The following is a 13,010-nucleotide window of genomic DNA, read 5'->3' on the forward strand; positions in this document are numbered from 1 at the left end:
AATTCAAAGTTGCCAAGCTGCTGTCCTGTACAAAAGACTGTTTTAAAAGTACAACGTCGAATGATAACACTCGGCAGAATGACACAGGCTATCCACTGCTTCACAGCCACTCTGTGACGGTATCTATCACTAGACTAATCACGGGTACACCCTTTTGCCTAACTATAAAGTTTACACCCTTTACAGGTGTGAGAGAATATTGTAAGGTATTAAATCAACTTATTAAAATATCCCTTAACTAGCACAGGTATTCTAAGCTTGTACTAAATTGCCCAAGTTTTTTCTATTATTTAGGATCAAGATTCCGACTCTTCTTTCCTCCCCTTGTCCCTACACCCTTAAATAAGCCTAGTACTTTTGTTATTCCCAACTTCAACATCTTAGTTGTTGCGTACTCACTGTGAGAAATATCTATCCCTTGTTAAAAGCGAAATATTCGTTAAAGCGCTCATGGATCGACCCGCTTAACCAGTTATGGGTGAATAGTCGGTTTGCTACGCTTATCGATCGTACGTCTTGCAAGATGCGGGTGATCAGTAAGCTTATCATGGTCTGTCACCGAACGCTTTGCCAGGTGTAGGTGATTCGTTGGCTTGTGGTCTTTCGGATCAGTGGGCTTCTGTTGAGCAGTGATTCTTATCATTCGCGGTATATTAGTTAGCTCTCCTCAGATTTCCGGATTTTTACTTACCCTTGAACTGCTCCGAAAAGGAGGCAAGAAAGGAGAATGGACTTGATCCCCAACATTGTTGTTCTCGGTTGGACTTTGCCAGAGGGTTTTACAGATTGTATTTGTATTTGAGATGATCCATTTTTGATAAGAACTTGGTACCCTTATTTATAGAGTAAAAGATACATGTTGTAGCCCGTATGCCGAGTACCCTGTCTATAGTTCACCGGGGATTTAATAGAGTTTGCAGGTTGCACCACGTAGTCGGGTAAGGCGAGATTTTAGCTTCGGCACTCAGGGCCATTAGCCGTGGAAAAGCATGCCAAGACGACCCGAGTATAAGAAAGCCTGCGACCTAATAATTTCTCTAGCCGGGTTCCGACAAGTGTTGCAGAAGGACTTCCAAGTGAGTTGGGGATCGACATCTATACCAAATACTTGTGTTTCTTTGGCCGCTGCCTCTTCCCGGAACAATTCAGTCCTGGGCCTTTGATAGCAATTAAGCCTTACGTTGTGATGGTAGGCTCTCAGCCACATGGCAACAGGTAACAGTTGATTAACAAATACTGATTCATGTTCATAATTTTTACTTGCAAAGGAGTGTCTAATCTCTCCAGGTCAATGCGCACGTGAGCCGTCCCAACTTGCTGGGTATATGCTTGCAACTTCATGTAACGGTAGCAACGACTCATACTCCATAATTTGCCGCTTCAAAAGTATAAATCCTCTCGGCTCTATTATTTTGCTCTACGGCCGTTATGCCTAGGGTGATCCCTTTTCACCAGTCGTTGACCTCGTATTAGCAATTTCAGCTCATATCATAATCGTGTGATTTGGGATAAGTCAATTAATTGCCCGACAAGCACAGATCTTCAGCCTTCGACACGCTATTCATTGTCACTTCTCACTCCCGCGCCAATCTTTGTCCGCCTCCAACTGAGATCACCTTTTCGGGGCTCAGGCTTCTTGAGCTTGGGACTTACTAGGCACTTAGGTCTCGGGCTATTATTCAGTGGAACTTAATTGGCAAGGGCGCTTTGATCATCTCTACAAAGCGAGCAGTGTCATACCAGACCATCTCGTTGCAGTCAAGCTCATCAACATCAATAGCATTACCGGCAATCCTGTGTGACTATTGAAGAACACAGCCCCTAGTTTTCAGATCTGAATAAACATGCCAAGTCTCCCTTTTCAAACCACTCGCGGTCCTTCTTCCAAGCATGGACAATAATATCTCTTCCAACCCTAACAACCCTCTCGTAGTTCTCTCGGCCCCAGGCTGGGAAGTCAGTAGTCACGCAAACAAGATGTGTTCCAACTTGTATAGCGGTCCGAAAAGCAAAGTCTTCGCTGATATCTCCGTATCCTTCGATAAATCCTTTCATCATCCATAGTCCTGCGTCGACGGACTTATATAGCCACAACGCGTACATTTCGGCGATCATTTGCCCAAAGTCTACACTGGGCAGACCTAGTTGCGTCATTTCCCAGTCCACGACGAATACTGGAGTCTTTTTGCCTTCTTCTATGGTAACATTAGGTAGAACAACACTGCCAAAGTCAGCTTTCAAGTCATACGAAAGGATAATGAACTTACTTTCCGGTCCAAAAGTCTCCGTGGATTATCTGAAGGTTATCTATGTCATCCTTTTCTGCTGCGGCCATCTGCTCTACTTGAGTGAGAATATCTTTGGCATCTTTCAGTATGCTTGGATATTCTTTAATCCGCTCATGAAGCCATGCGTAGTTCACCATGTGCCTCACAGCTTGGCCAAACTCGTTCTGGGCTACGAGGTCTCGGTGTTTAACATGTTGAGCACTCCATTTGACAAAGTCCCGTAGCCATCTACCAACTGCTTTTCCGAGTTCCTGGCACTGGGTCTTGAATGAATCTGGCGTAGGAGAGCCATAGTTTTGAATGGCGTAGTCCTTTAGATGAATAGCATCGGACATGAACTCCAATACCTGAGTCGAGCTGGCTTGGTCAAAATGGTATAGTTCTGGTGTTCGTATAACGAAATTATTTGTTTCTTTCGGTACATTGTCGAATGATGAGATGCTCGAAAGGATCTTAAGACTCTCTGTCTCGATAGCACAACGAAGTGGAGGGAGCGCAAACTCGGGCTTGGACGCCATGTAAGTCTCTCCATGCTTGACTAGAGCCTCCTTCTCCCCATTATCCAGAGGCTTCACAAGCTGTGCCTTGTAGATCCAATTTACAGATCCACCCGTGATCTTGTCGAGTTTTAAAACCTCAAACTTGGTGCCTTCGAGTGCTTTCCGGACTTTGGAGTCGATATCGGGGTGTGTTGATGTCATATTGATAGAAGTTCTTGGTGCAGCAAACTTAGCAAATAATTTCACAAGTGGGCTACAATAAGCTCAATGGCCAGTGTCGTTCCTATATAGATGGTTGGTGATGATCGTCAGTCAGCATTATGCCAAGTATTACCACTGACATCATCTGACTGTTATTACCTAAGAGGCTTCCAGATCTCAGGGAATTAGTGGCAACCTTTTCTTGGCTTGCAGTGACTCTTTATGAGACATGCGATAACATAATGGTGTTCAAGCCACAATCGAACTGTCGCATATCACGCTCAATGACGGTATGAGCTTTTGAAAACGAAGAGGTCTATTCTAGGCATTCTATATGTCTATCGCTATTCTATCTCATTAAGTCCACATCGTAAATTCTTCCTGCTCGACGTCTAAAGGTGAGTAGCGTCTTCCTTGATCTTGGCCATCATTCGCTGACCAATCTCAGCATCAACCTTGCTAAACATAGCAACGACAGCCTCTCGCAAAGGAGTAGGTGTACCAGCCAAGCTTCCAACAACATTGCCAACAAACTTCTCCTTCTCAGCGTCATCAAAGACCCTCCTCCACAGATCCCGAGGCTGGACAAAGTCCTCATCGTCAACGGGGATCTCGTTCAGACCCAGCAGTGCGTTAGCGGCGATGCGCTCGTGGTGTGTGATCTGAGTGATGGATTGGGTGGTGACGCCGGGGCTGAGAGTGCTTCGAACGTAGTTGGGATCACCTCCGTAGTTCTTGGTGGTGGTAATACCGTCGCGGACGAAGGGGGCGTATACGGGTGCGATAGGGCGGTTGGGAGGGAGTTGGGCGTAGTTGGAGCCGAGGCGGTATCGCTGGGCGTCGGGGTAGGCGAACATGCGAGCCTGGAGCATAGGATCGGGAGTCATGGCGATACCAGGGACCAAGTTGGATGGTGAGAACGCCGCTTGCTCAATCTCGGCAAAGTAGTTCTCAGGCTATGATCCGTCAGTACTTGTGTCATCCTTGTCTTCCAACGATAAACTTACGTTCTTGTTCAAGGTCATTTTTCCAACCTCAATCAAAGGAAACTCCTTATGAGACCAAATCTTGGTAATGTCGAACAAGGCCCGACCAAAAGTCTCAGCCCTCTCAGGCTCCATGATCTGAACATATAACTTCCAGACAGGGTACTCGCCACGGGCAATAGCATCCCAGAGATCCTCAGTATGGTAATCAGCATTAGCACCAGCCTTCTTCTCAGCCTCTTCAGCAGAGTCAAAGCTGGTGTGGCCAGTCTCGGGACGGAAGTGGAATTTGCAGTATCGGGGGCGGCCAGAGCTGTCGATGAGCTTGAATGTGTGAACGCCGAAGCCGGTGACGCGGCGGATAGAGTCTGGAAGACCGCGGCTGCCGAAGAGATGCATCAGGGTGTGAACACTCTCCGGTTGGTTGACGTGAAAGTCCCAGAACTAAGAACATCAGGTCATGTTGTCATAATAGGCACTTCAGGCAACTCACCATGGTAGCATCAGGTCGGTTGGTAGCAGGATGTCGCTTGTGGCTTCGGTTCAATGAAGGGAATCGCATAGGATCGCGAACGAAGAAGACAGGCTAGCCAGATCAGCAAAAGAACTGCCATTAAGCACAGGATCGATACTTACAACATGGTTCCCGACAATATCGTAGTTTCCTTCCTCTGTGAAGAACTTGACAGAGAAACCTCGGACATCGCGAACAGTATCAGCGCTGCCCTTCTCACCACCAGTGGTACTGAGACGGAAGAGAACTTGGGTCTTCTTGCCAGCGGTGTCGAGGAACTTGGCGCAAGTCAATTGAGCGATTTCAGGGTTTGTGACTTCGAATTCTCCCCAGGCACCAGCAGCTTTGGCGTGGACGACTCTGCGATGTTTATTAGTTGAGTTCTTGTGGACGCTGAAAGCGAAAGTGAAATTGAATGGGAGACTTACCGCTCAGGAATGCGCTCTCGGCTGAAATGGGCCAGAGTTTCGAGGAGAAGAGTATCACCAAGAGTTGTGAGACCGCCGCCGCCAAAGACGGGAAGGGTAGTGCTCACGGAGGGGTCGCGAACAGGCTGACCTACACTAGTTAGCTGTGCCAGGAGATGTTCGCGTCTCAGACCTACCCTCGGTCAAAGTATACACAGGATTAGACATTTTGAAAGGCTGAAATTAAACGTAATGAAGAAGAACAACAGTTTCAATGACGAGAAAGAAACGAGGGAATTCCCCAGCCTTAAGATAAATTTTGCACTTCTCATTACGGCATTGTCAATGCCGAGCCCGCCCCGACAGATAAGAAATGGATCTCATCTCTGCGGGCCTCTGTTCCAACATTTCGATAAGATAGAGGTTATCGCGAACAATCCCCATGCAAGCCCAATCACAGCGGCTACTTTTCTAAGCCGCAATCTAGAGAGTGGACTCGGTGTACCCGGTAGTATTACTGCTTGCGGCTAGTGCACCGCCTGCCGAAGAGCCGCTAAAACTGGACCCCGAGCGAAGCTGTTCTAGAAACAGATACCGGAGCTGACTCGGCATCTTTGTCAGATTCTTTGTCACACGGGTTTTGTGCGGGATTTGCGAGTTTTTGCACATGAGGCTTGACTGTGCCTCGAAAGTGCTCGAGTTTTCGTACGGGGAATACGTCACTGGTTGAACACCGAGAGATCCGCATAGAAGCAAACATCAATGTTACAGCAGAAATGTCGGCATTTCGATGCCGTGAGACGCGTATGTCGGGGATGTGCATCTTGAACATGGAGAAGTTGGTCAGTGACGACATTGCAAGATGAGATATATAAATATCACGGCTCACAAGGTCTTGGTGTTTTGCAATCCAGCAATCACTCAGACTTCATTCGCAAACATCTCAACTACTACAAACTTCTCTACTTCTTCAATAGACTCATCTCATCTCCCTCACTCTTCCAACACCTTCAACACATCTACTTCAGCGTATCAAGTTCAGCAAAATGGCATTTGTTGCAAACGGAAATGAGTACGACTTCATCATCGTCGGCGGCGGCACAGCAGGAAACACTGTAGCAGGCCGTCTCGCCGAAAACCCCCACGTCCGCATCCTCATCATCGAAGCCGGCATCCCCAACCCGCACCAAATCCCCGAAATCACCACGCCCTCCAAGGCCTTCAACCTACGCGGCAGCAAGCACGACTGGGCCTACAAGTCCACCATGATCAAGCGCGACGACTACGAGCGCATCGAAAAGCCCAACACCCGCGGAAAAGTCCTCGGCGGTTCATCTTGTGCCAACTACTTCACCTGGATCCCAGGCTCAAAGCCCACTTTCGACGATTGGGAGGCTTTTGGCGGGGAGGATTGGAACTGGGACGGTTGTGTGGAGTATCTTCGCAAGTGTGCGACTTATCATGATGAGGAGGGGCTTTATCCCGCTGAGCTGGGAAAGATTGGCACGGGGGGGCCTATTCAGATTGCGCATGCTAATCTTGTTCCTGAGATGCAGCCGTGGCGTGATGCTTTGACTGAAGCGTGGATTTCAAAGGGTGAAGTCTTGACGGAGAATATTTACGATGGTGAGATGAGGGGTCTTACGCATTGTGTTGATACGATCCATGGGGGTCAGCGACAGGGAAGTTTCTTGTATCTCAAGAACAAGCCCAATGTCAATATCCTCTATGGCGTCCAGTCCAAGGAGCTGATCATTGATCCTCGCACCAACACTTGTCTTGGTGTCACTGTCATTAACCCTGACACTAAGGGAGAGCTCAGCGTCTTCGCCAGCAAGGAAGTCATTCTGTCTCAGGGTGTTTTCGAAACCCCCAAGCTTCTCATGCTTTCTGGCGTCGGCCCCGCCCAGGAACTCCAGAAGAACGGTATCAACGTCAAGCTCGAATCTCCTCACGTTGGCCAGCATCTCCTTGACCACCCTATCGTTCCTTTCGTTCTCCAAGTCAAGGATGGCTTCGGTCTAGAGGACTACATCCTTCGAGACGGTGCGGCCAACAGCGCTGCTGTCGCTCAGTACAAGCGCGACAAGACCGGCCCTGTCAGCTCTGGTCTCCTCGAACTCGTCGGCTTTCCCCGTATTGATGAGCGTCTCGAGCAGCACCAATCCTACCGTGAAGCCAAGGCTGCCAACGGCGGCCTCGACCCCTTCGGTCCCAAGGGCCAACCTCACTTCGAGCTCGACTTCGTTGGCATGTTCAGCACTGCTTTCCAATGGCACTACCCCGTCCCTGAGAAGGGCAACTACATGACCGTCATCGTCGACCTTTTACGCCCACTCTCTGAAGGTCAAGTCACGCTTAACAGCAACAATCCTCTTGTCCAGCCCAACATCAATCTCAACTTCTTTGGCAATGATCTAGATATCATTGCTATGCGTGAGGGTGTCCGCTGGACCTATGATGTTCTCACCACTGGCAAGGGCTTCAAGGACATTGTCACAGGCGAGTATCCTTGGAGAATGCCCCTTGAGTCTGATGAGGAGATGAAGAGGGCTGTCCTGGATCGCAGTCAGACTGGTTTCCGTAAGTCGAATGTATCCTCATATGGAGAAACCGAACTAACATGACTTACAGACCCCTGTGGTACTGCACGTCTCTCCAAGAACATCCAGCAGGGTGTTGTTGACTCTCGCCTCCGTGTTCACGGCATCAAGAACCTCCGCATTGCTGATGCCTCCGTCATCCCAGTCATTCCTGACTGCCGCATCCAGAACTCTGTTTACATGATTGGAGAGAAGGTGAGATCTTTTTCCTTCCGTTCTTGGTGACTTGACTGACATTTTCCCAGGGTGCCGATATGATCAAGGCTGATCATCCTGAGATCTTTGGTCAAGCTCCTACCAGGGCCAACCCATTCACCAGCCGCCTATAGACACATATAGAAACTTGATTAGAGGCACTAAGATTAAAATTGGTTCGCGCTTAGACATAGCATATAGACTTTGGTGATTTTGGAATAGATGTTTTATTTTACTCTATGACTTCCTGACTTGAGATTGATGTACTGTTGCTCGTAACGGCGTGACGCTGAATCTGCGGTCTGGGGCCGATACTTACCATTAAGGTCAAACTTATTTGTAATAAATGCATCCCTTTCGTTTCTCGCTGGACTTCATAAGTCATGTATAGAAGAATCCTAATACTACTACCCCTCAATTTGGAAATGAGATCTTCATTCTTCGTAAATCATCCCAATGAGCGATATCACTTGAGAATGCTGACAGCATCAGCACCCTAGAGATACGGACCTGTAATTCTTCCACCAATCACAGCGCCTCGGCGCATGACTCACTCCACAATTGCATCATCTCATTCGTCCGTCAGCATCTTTCACCAATGGCCAAATGAAGTTCCTTTAAATAAGTCGATAGACCTGAGAGCCCATGATTGTATGGGGTATCTTACCTCAAAGCTCTTGGAATTATCGTCAAATCTATAACAACTGCTAAGAAAAATGGCATCGACAGCACCGAACTCGATCAAAGTACTACTCCTTACCAAAACTTGCGGCTATCGTCATGATTGCATTCCCGCTTTGATTTCAGCCTTCGACTCACTACCATTCTCCGTAAGCGCGACTGATGATTCAACAAAACTGCTCTCTCTTTCGGGCTATGATGTCGTTGCTCTCGGACACAACACTGGCGATTATCTGACCGAAGAGGAAGTCACCTCTTTGTTGAACTTCGTCGAGAATGGCGGTGGCGTTGTAGGCATTCATGCTGCTACATCCGGGCTGAAGTCGAACGCCAGGTATACCAAGATCTTAGGAGAGGTGTTTAATGGTCACCCGCCGCCACAATGGATGACTCTTGCTGTCGAAAACCCCGATCATTACATCAACGGATATAAATCTCTTCCCGGTCCGGACTCTGCACCAGAAGAGGCTCATGCCTGTCCTGTCGAGACAGAGTCACTTCCAGCGGGGCAATTTCCGTGGTTTGATGAGGTTTATACTTTCAGATCTCATCCCCGCATCGAAGGCCGCACAATCTTGCTTTCAGTGCAGGGTGACAACGAGGAGAGCGCTGAATCGGCCGGCTTTCCGTTGTCGTGGACTCAGACGGTCGGAAAGGGGAGAGTATACTACACTGCTCTGGGCCATTTTGATGAATCGTATAAAGATAAGTGGTTCATGGAAAGCTTGCGCCGAGCTGTAGTATGGACTGCGAAGAGGGATTGATGGCAGGTCCTATAAGAGAAGATATTGGCATACAAACCATTGGGGTGACAGGACGCAGGTAGAGACGAACTAGACACTGTGTCAGTCTCCTCTGGTGGCGTTGCTTGCTCTAGTTCATTAAACAAAGCTGTTTCAAAGCAAAGATTGTGCGCTGTACCTTATATGTAGAGTCGAGAGTCAGGTGATCATCGCAGGAGAATGGTGCCCATTGATAGGACCTTCGATTTCTCGACGAGGTTGTCGTCAAGATTGATTTCCGTGTCTCTCCAGCACGTCGGGGTAATTCCTTCTCCCCCTACGCCAGGTGAGTTGTTTTCGGGCCTGTTTGATACTGCGCCGCCAGGATCTACTCCTAACGCCAACTTGTATCGCCAAGACTAAGAGACCTCTCGTCGGAAGGTCAGTTCCCTGCATATTCACTGATCTTCATAGCTCCTGCATTAAGAATAAACTTTGTCGCCTTTCGCGGGGTCGTATTGCGGAGCTTCTCCAACGTCGGCTTACCACTTTCAAAACTCCCAGCCAAGCGAGCCAAGAAAGATAAGCAACCAGATCAACATTGGGAACTGAAGGATTGTGGGTCAGGAGGGATGGAACAAGTCTTGGCCCGACAGAGCCAAGAGAGCCAATGCTCTGTTGCACAAACACGCGGTTTGAGGTCAGGACCTTTTGTCGGGCCGAGATATCTTTCCTGGCTTGCTCTTGGCGTTGGTGGATTAATTGAGTCAACACTGAATAGAAACAAGGTGGACCTTCTACTAGGTTAAAGATGTTGATTTTCCAGCACAGATCAACGTCTAATTCTTAGCTTTTGCAACCATTAGATCAGCTTTCGGCCAACTGTTTATTTCTCAATATCCCACTTCTCATTAAATTAAGAATTAAACAAACACTAATATTAGTACCACCAAACTCCACTAATGAGCCTTTTAATAATGTCAGCTAGTCCAGCAATTCTGTTAGCCACTTGATGACCTGCGGCTGAGCATCCGGGTTTCCCATGTGCATACGGTTCTTGACAATTCTAAGCGGAGATTAGTACTGTTGAATCGAAGCCCTAGCCACACATACATCAACTCTCTTCCAGATGCTTGATCTGCCAGTTCCATTGAATCTTCGATTGGGCAAAGCCCATCATCCTCGCCCTGTATCAGTTAGCATCAAATCAGAATCTCTCTTTGTACCTCGAATGAGATATAAAACGGATCATCGTCACATACATTTATCAAGAGAAGCCGACAAGAAGGCAACTTTGAAATGCCGGAGAGAACAACTGAGAACTTTTTCTGGCCCTGGCTTACCAATTCTTCGACGCTATCAAAGCCATACTTCAATGCAAGAGCTTCAGTGACGCTATTTTAAGGAGATTAGATAGCTGCTCGCAACTAAAAATCTGGGGATATCCTTACCCGCATGGATATTCATGTCCATCAGCACGAGAGAGCCATTCCGGGCTCAGAAAGTAATGGGTGCCAGCTCCCTGAGCAACAGCCCCGAGAAGCTGCCCCGCGTGAGTAAACGCAATTCGAGCAGCATAGAACCCCCCAGCGCTGAGCCCCCACGCAACTATCCTGTCTGGGTCGAAACAAGCCTGTTCTTTAATCCATTCAATGACAGAAGACCACAAACGATCAGGTGATGAAGCGTCCTTGGGATCAGCGGGGCAGTCAGCTGTTCCCGGGATTTCGCAGAGTACGACGGCCCAGCCTTTTTGCATCAAGCGATCAGTGAGAGCAGTGTTATCCGTGCGGTATCCATCGAGGCCTGTCATGATCAGGATAACAGGGTGCGGTTTATTGCCACGCCCGAGGGGCAGTCGTTGGAGGACGGGGATTTCCAACCCTTCATGATCCAGTCTATGCGAAAATGGAACGAATTTCGCGTCAATAGGGCATTTCATAAGTGCACCTGTTCGTAGGTATATCTCTTTTTGTCGCTCAAACGCGTATCTCTTGAGCCCACCATCTTGCGGTCCCAGGTGAGGGAAACGGCAAATACGAAAGACGCAGGCACTTCTGAGACCAAGACGAACGGCAGTTTCGCTGTCACCTCTCTCCTCAGCCAGTTCCGCCTCAGAGGACAGATTCTCAGCGGTTGAGAGGAAAGCCTCGGTGTAGCTCTCGCTATAGCAGTCCTTAACACCACGCTGTACTCTTTCTCAGTCTTGCCTTGGACCATGTCTGAGATTAACATACCTGTATTAACGAATCGAAGATTGGTAAAAAGTCCTCATAGGCGCCGTCATGAAAAGGATAAATCGATTTCTCGCACTTAAGAGTCCGACGAACTAGTCGTTAGTATTTGCAGGTCCATCAACTTGGGTTTGGGCAGCAGAACTTACACAATACTTACACTTCTTCTCCCATAAAGACTGTATAGATCCATGATGTGGATAGACTATGTTGAATTTCTCTCCAAGGATCCATTCATCCATGTTGCTGGTGTTGTTTGATTGATAAAGTGATTCAATGAGGCTGCAAAGGAAACGCCAAAGGTAGTTTATTTTACTTAATATTATAATTTTCCTGACTTATATATATCATTTTTAATTAGAGCTGAACAACCTTACACGTTGGCACTCGCCAGTTCAAAAGTCCGCGTTTGTTTATCTCGGATTAAGAAATATGCCTTCTCCGAGCAATGGCCGGTGCGCGATGAACTTGACAGCAATGCAGCTTAGCGTGTCGGTAGCTCTAGCCTGGTCCCAAAGAGTGGATAAAAATGTACTACAGCTGAGCTTAGTGCTTTGCTGAACTCGGCTCGGTCTTACGGCCGTACCAGTTTTCGCTTTGAATAGCATCAAAATTCGGTAAACCGGCTCGAGGAGGTCAATAAGACAGCCGCGCCGGTTTCAATTCTCATCGTATGTCCGTTAAATCCAGAATCGCGAATGCCCGATGCAAGTCGTGAATTGCTTCCAAGTCCTTGTCAAGAAGCGGAGTTATCACAAACGCCGATAGTCTACAATTTAATGAATATCTTGATACCTTGTTCACGGCTCATATAAACTCAGGCATTTCCAAAAAAGATTAGAATATCAAGCAACAAGCATTATCTTTCCATTCTAAAACCACACGACGAGTTTCCCCTCTAAATACAAAAATGGCATCTCCTACAACATGCAATGCCTTGAAGCAGATCGCCAGAGACTTCCTACGCTCCCTCGATGACCCCAAGCAGGTCACCCTTGGTTTCGAACGGGCGCGAAGCCTCACCACCAACGACATATCAGTCACGCACGACAGCTACCCATCTGCAAACGGCATCGACGCCTTCCTCGGCGGCTGGGCGAAGGCAAAGCAGTTCATGCCGAAATTTGATATGGAGATTGTCGATATGATTGCTGAGGTTGGCGCCGGCGGCGCAGGCGGAAGAGTCTGGGTTTTCTCCAAGATCTCTGGTGGAAAGGGGGGCGAAGAGCGTGATAGTGTGGATATGATGTGTATCAATGCTGGGGGAAAGATTACTAAGAGCAAGGATGTTCAGCGTGTTACAGTTGCTGGAGAGGTTTAGATGTATACAATGCTTTAAGTTTTCTGTTATAACATAGGGCTACATTGAGGGTGTTTTTCATCGTATTGACATTACAACCTTGCCCTTGATAATCTTAATATCTTGCAATGTAATAAGTACTTGTCTGTCTGCTTCTAATCCAAGCAACAGCAATAGTCTTCTCACATGCTCCGGTCCAATTGTAAGCTCTTATGAGGACCTGTCAGCGAGGGGAATCCCCATATGGGGCAATAAAACGCGTTGATCTTGAGAAGAGAAAGATCAGCAGAACAAAGTCGTCTTCAAAGCTCGATAACCGCGCATAAGTCAACGTATGAAACAGGGTATCAAGGGTTTATCTGTTAAGCTTATCTTGGGA

At 47.7% G+C, this 13,010-nt stretch overlaps 7 protein-coding genes across 7 annotated transcripts; 3 read left to right on the forward strand and 4 right to left on the reverse strand.

Moving 5' to 3' along the window:
• Positions 1 to 472: 472 nt before the first annotated feature.
• FMAN_03781 (uncharacterized protein) lies at positions 473 to 747 on the reverse strand (the record flags this gene model as incomplete). The annotated part of the gene is made up of 2 exons (XM_041824321.1): positions 473 to 635; positions 692 to 747. 2 exons carry the CDS (start codon positions 745 to 747, stop codon positions 473 to 475), a joined length of 219 nt encoding a protein of 72 aa, XP_041689814.1.
• A 1,074-nt stretch (positions 748 to 1,821) lies between these two features.
• Positions 1,822 to 2,989, reverse strand: FMAN_03780 (uncharacterized protein; the record flags this gene model as incomplete). The annotated part of the gene is made up of 2 exons (XM_041824323.1): positions 1,822 to 2,221; positions 2,268 to 2,989. The coding sequence occupies 2 exons, from the start codon at positions 2,987 to 2,989 to the stop codon at positions 1,822 to 1,824; spliced, it is 1,122 nt and encodes a 373-aa protein (XP_041689815.1).
• Positions 2,990 to 3,381: 392 nt separating this feature from the next.
• On the reverse strand, positions 3,382 to 5,124 carry FMAN_03779 (putative catalase isozyme P; the record flags this gene model as incomplete). The annotated part of the gene is made up of 6 exons (XM_041824324.1): positions 3,382 to 3,945; positions 3,997 to 4,419; positions 4,469 to 4,561; positions 4,612 to 4,849; positions 4,918 to 5,047; positions 5,094 to 5,124. The coding sequence occupies 6 exons, from the start codon at positions 5,122 to 5,124 to the stop codon at positions 3,382 to 3,384; spliced, it is 1,479 nt and encodes a 492-aa protein (XP_041689816.1).
• An 818-nt stretch (positions 5,125 to 5,942) lies between these two features.
• On the forward strand, positions 5,943 to 7,828 carry FMAN_03778 (uncharacterized protein; the record flags this gene model as incomplete). The annotated part of the gene is made up of 3 exons (XM_041824325.1): positions 5,943 to 7,479; positions 7,531 to 7,694; positions 7,745 to 7,828. The coding sequence occupies 3 exons, from the start codon at positions 5,943 to 5,945 to the stop codon at positions 7,826 to 7,828; spliced, it is 1,785 nt and encodes a 594-aa protein (XP_041689817.1).
• A 582-nt stretch (positions 7,829 to 8,410) lies between these two features.
• FMAN_03777 (uncharacterized protein) lies at positions 8,411 to 9,139 on the forward strand (the record flags this gene model as incomplete). The annotated part of the gene is made up of 1 exon (XM_041824326.1): positions 8,411 to 9,139. One exon carries the CDS (start codon positions 8,411 to 8,413, stop codon positions 9,137 to 9,139), a length of 729 nt encoding a protein of 242 aa, XP_041689818.1.
• A 942-nt stretch (positions 9,140 to 10,081) lies between these two features.
• On the reverse strand, positions 10,082 to 11,573 carry FMAN_03776 (uncharacterized protein; the record flags this gene model as incomplete). The annotated part of the gene is made up of 6 exons (XM_041824327.1): positions 10,082 to 10,163; positions 10,211 to 10,284; positions 10,360 to 10,492; positions 10,549 to 11,285; positions 11,335 to 11,426; positions 11,492 to 11,573. The coding sequence occupies 6 exons, from the start codon at positions 11,571 to 11,573 to the stop codon at positions 10,082 to 10,084; spliced, it is 1,200 nt and encodes a 399-aa protein (XP_041689819.1).
• Positions 11,574 to 12,241: 668 nt separating this feature from the next.
• Positions 12,242 to 12,652, forward strand: FMAN_03775 (uncharacterized protein; the record flags this gene model as incomplete). The annotated part of the gene is made up of 1 exon (XM_041824328.1): positions 12,242 to 12,652. One exon carries the CDS (start codon positions 12,242 to 12,244, stop codon positions 12,650 to 12,652), a length of 411 nt encoding a protein of 136 aa, XP_041689820.1.
• Between the last annotated feature and the right edge of the window lie 358 nt (positions 12,653 to 13,010).

This window comes from Fusarium mangiferae, assembly GCF_900044065.1.
Source record: "Fusarium mangiferae strain MRC7560 genome assembly, contig: FMAN_scaffold017, whole genome shotgun sequence".
Classification (NCBI taxonomy): domain Eukaryota; kingdom Fungi; phylum Ascomycota; class Sordariomycetes; order Hypocreales; family Nectriaceae; genus Fusarium; species Fusarium mangiferae.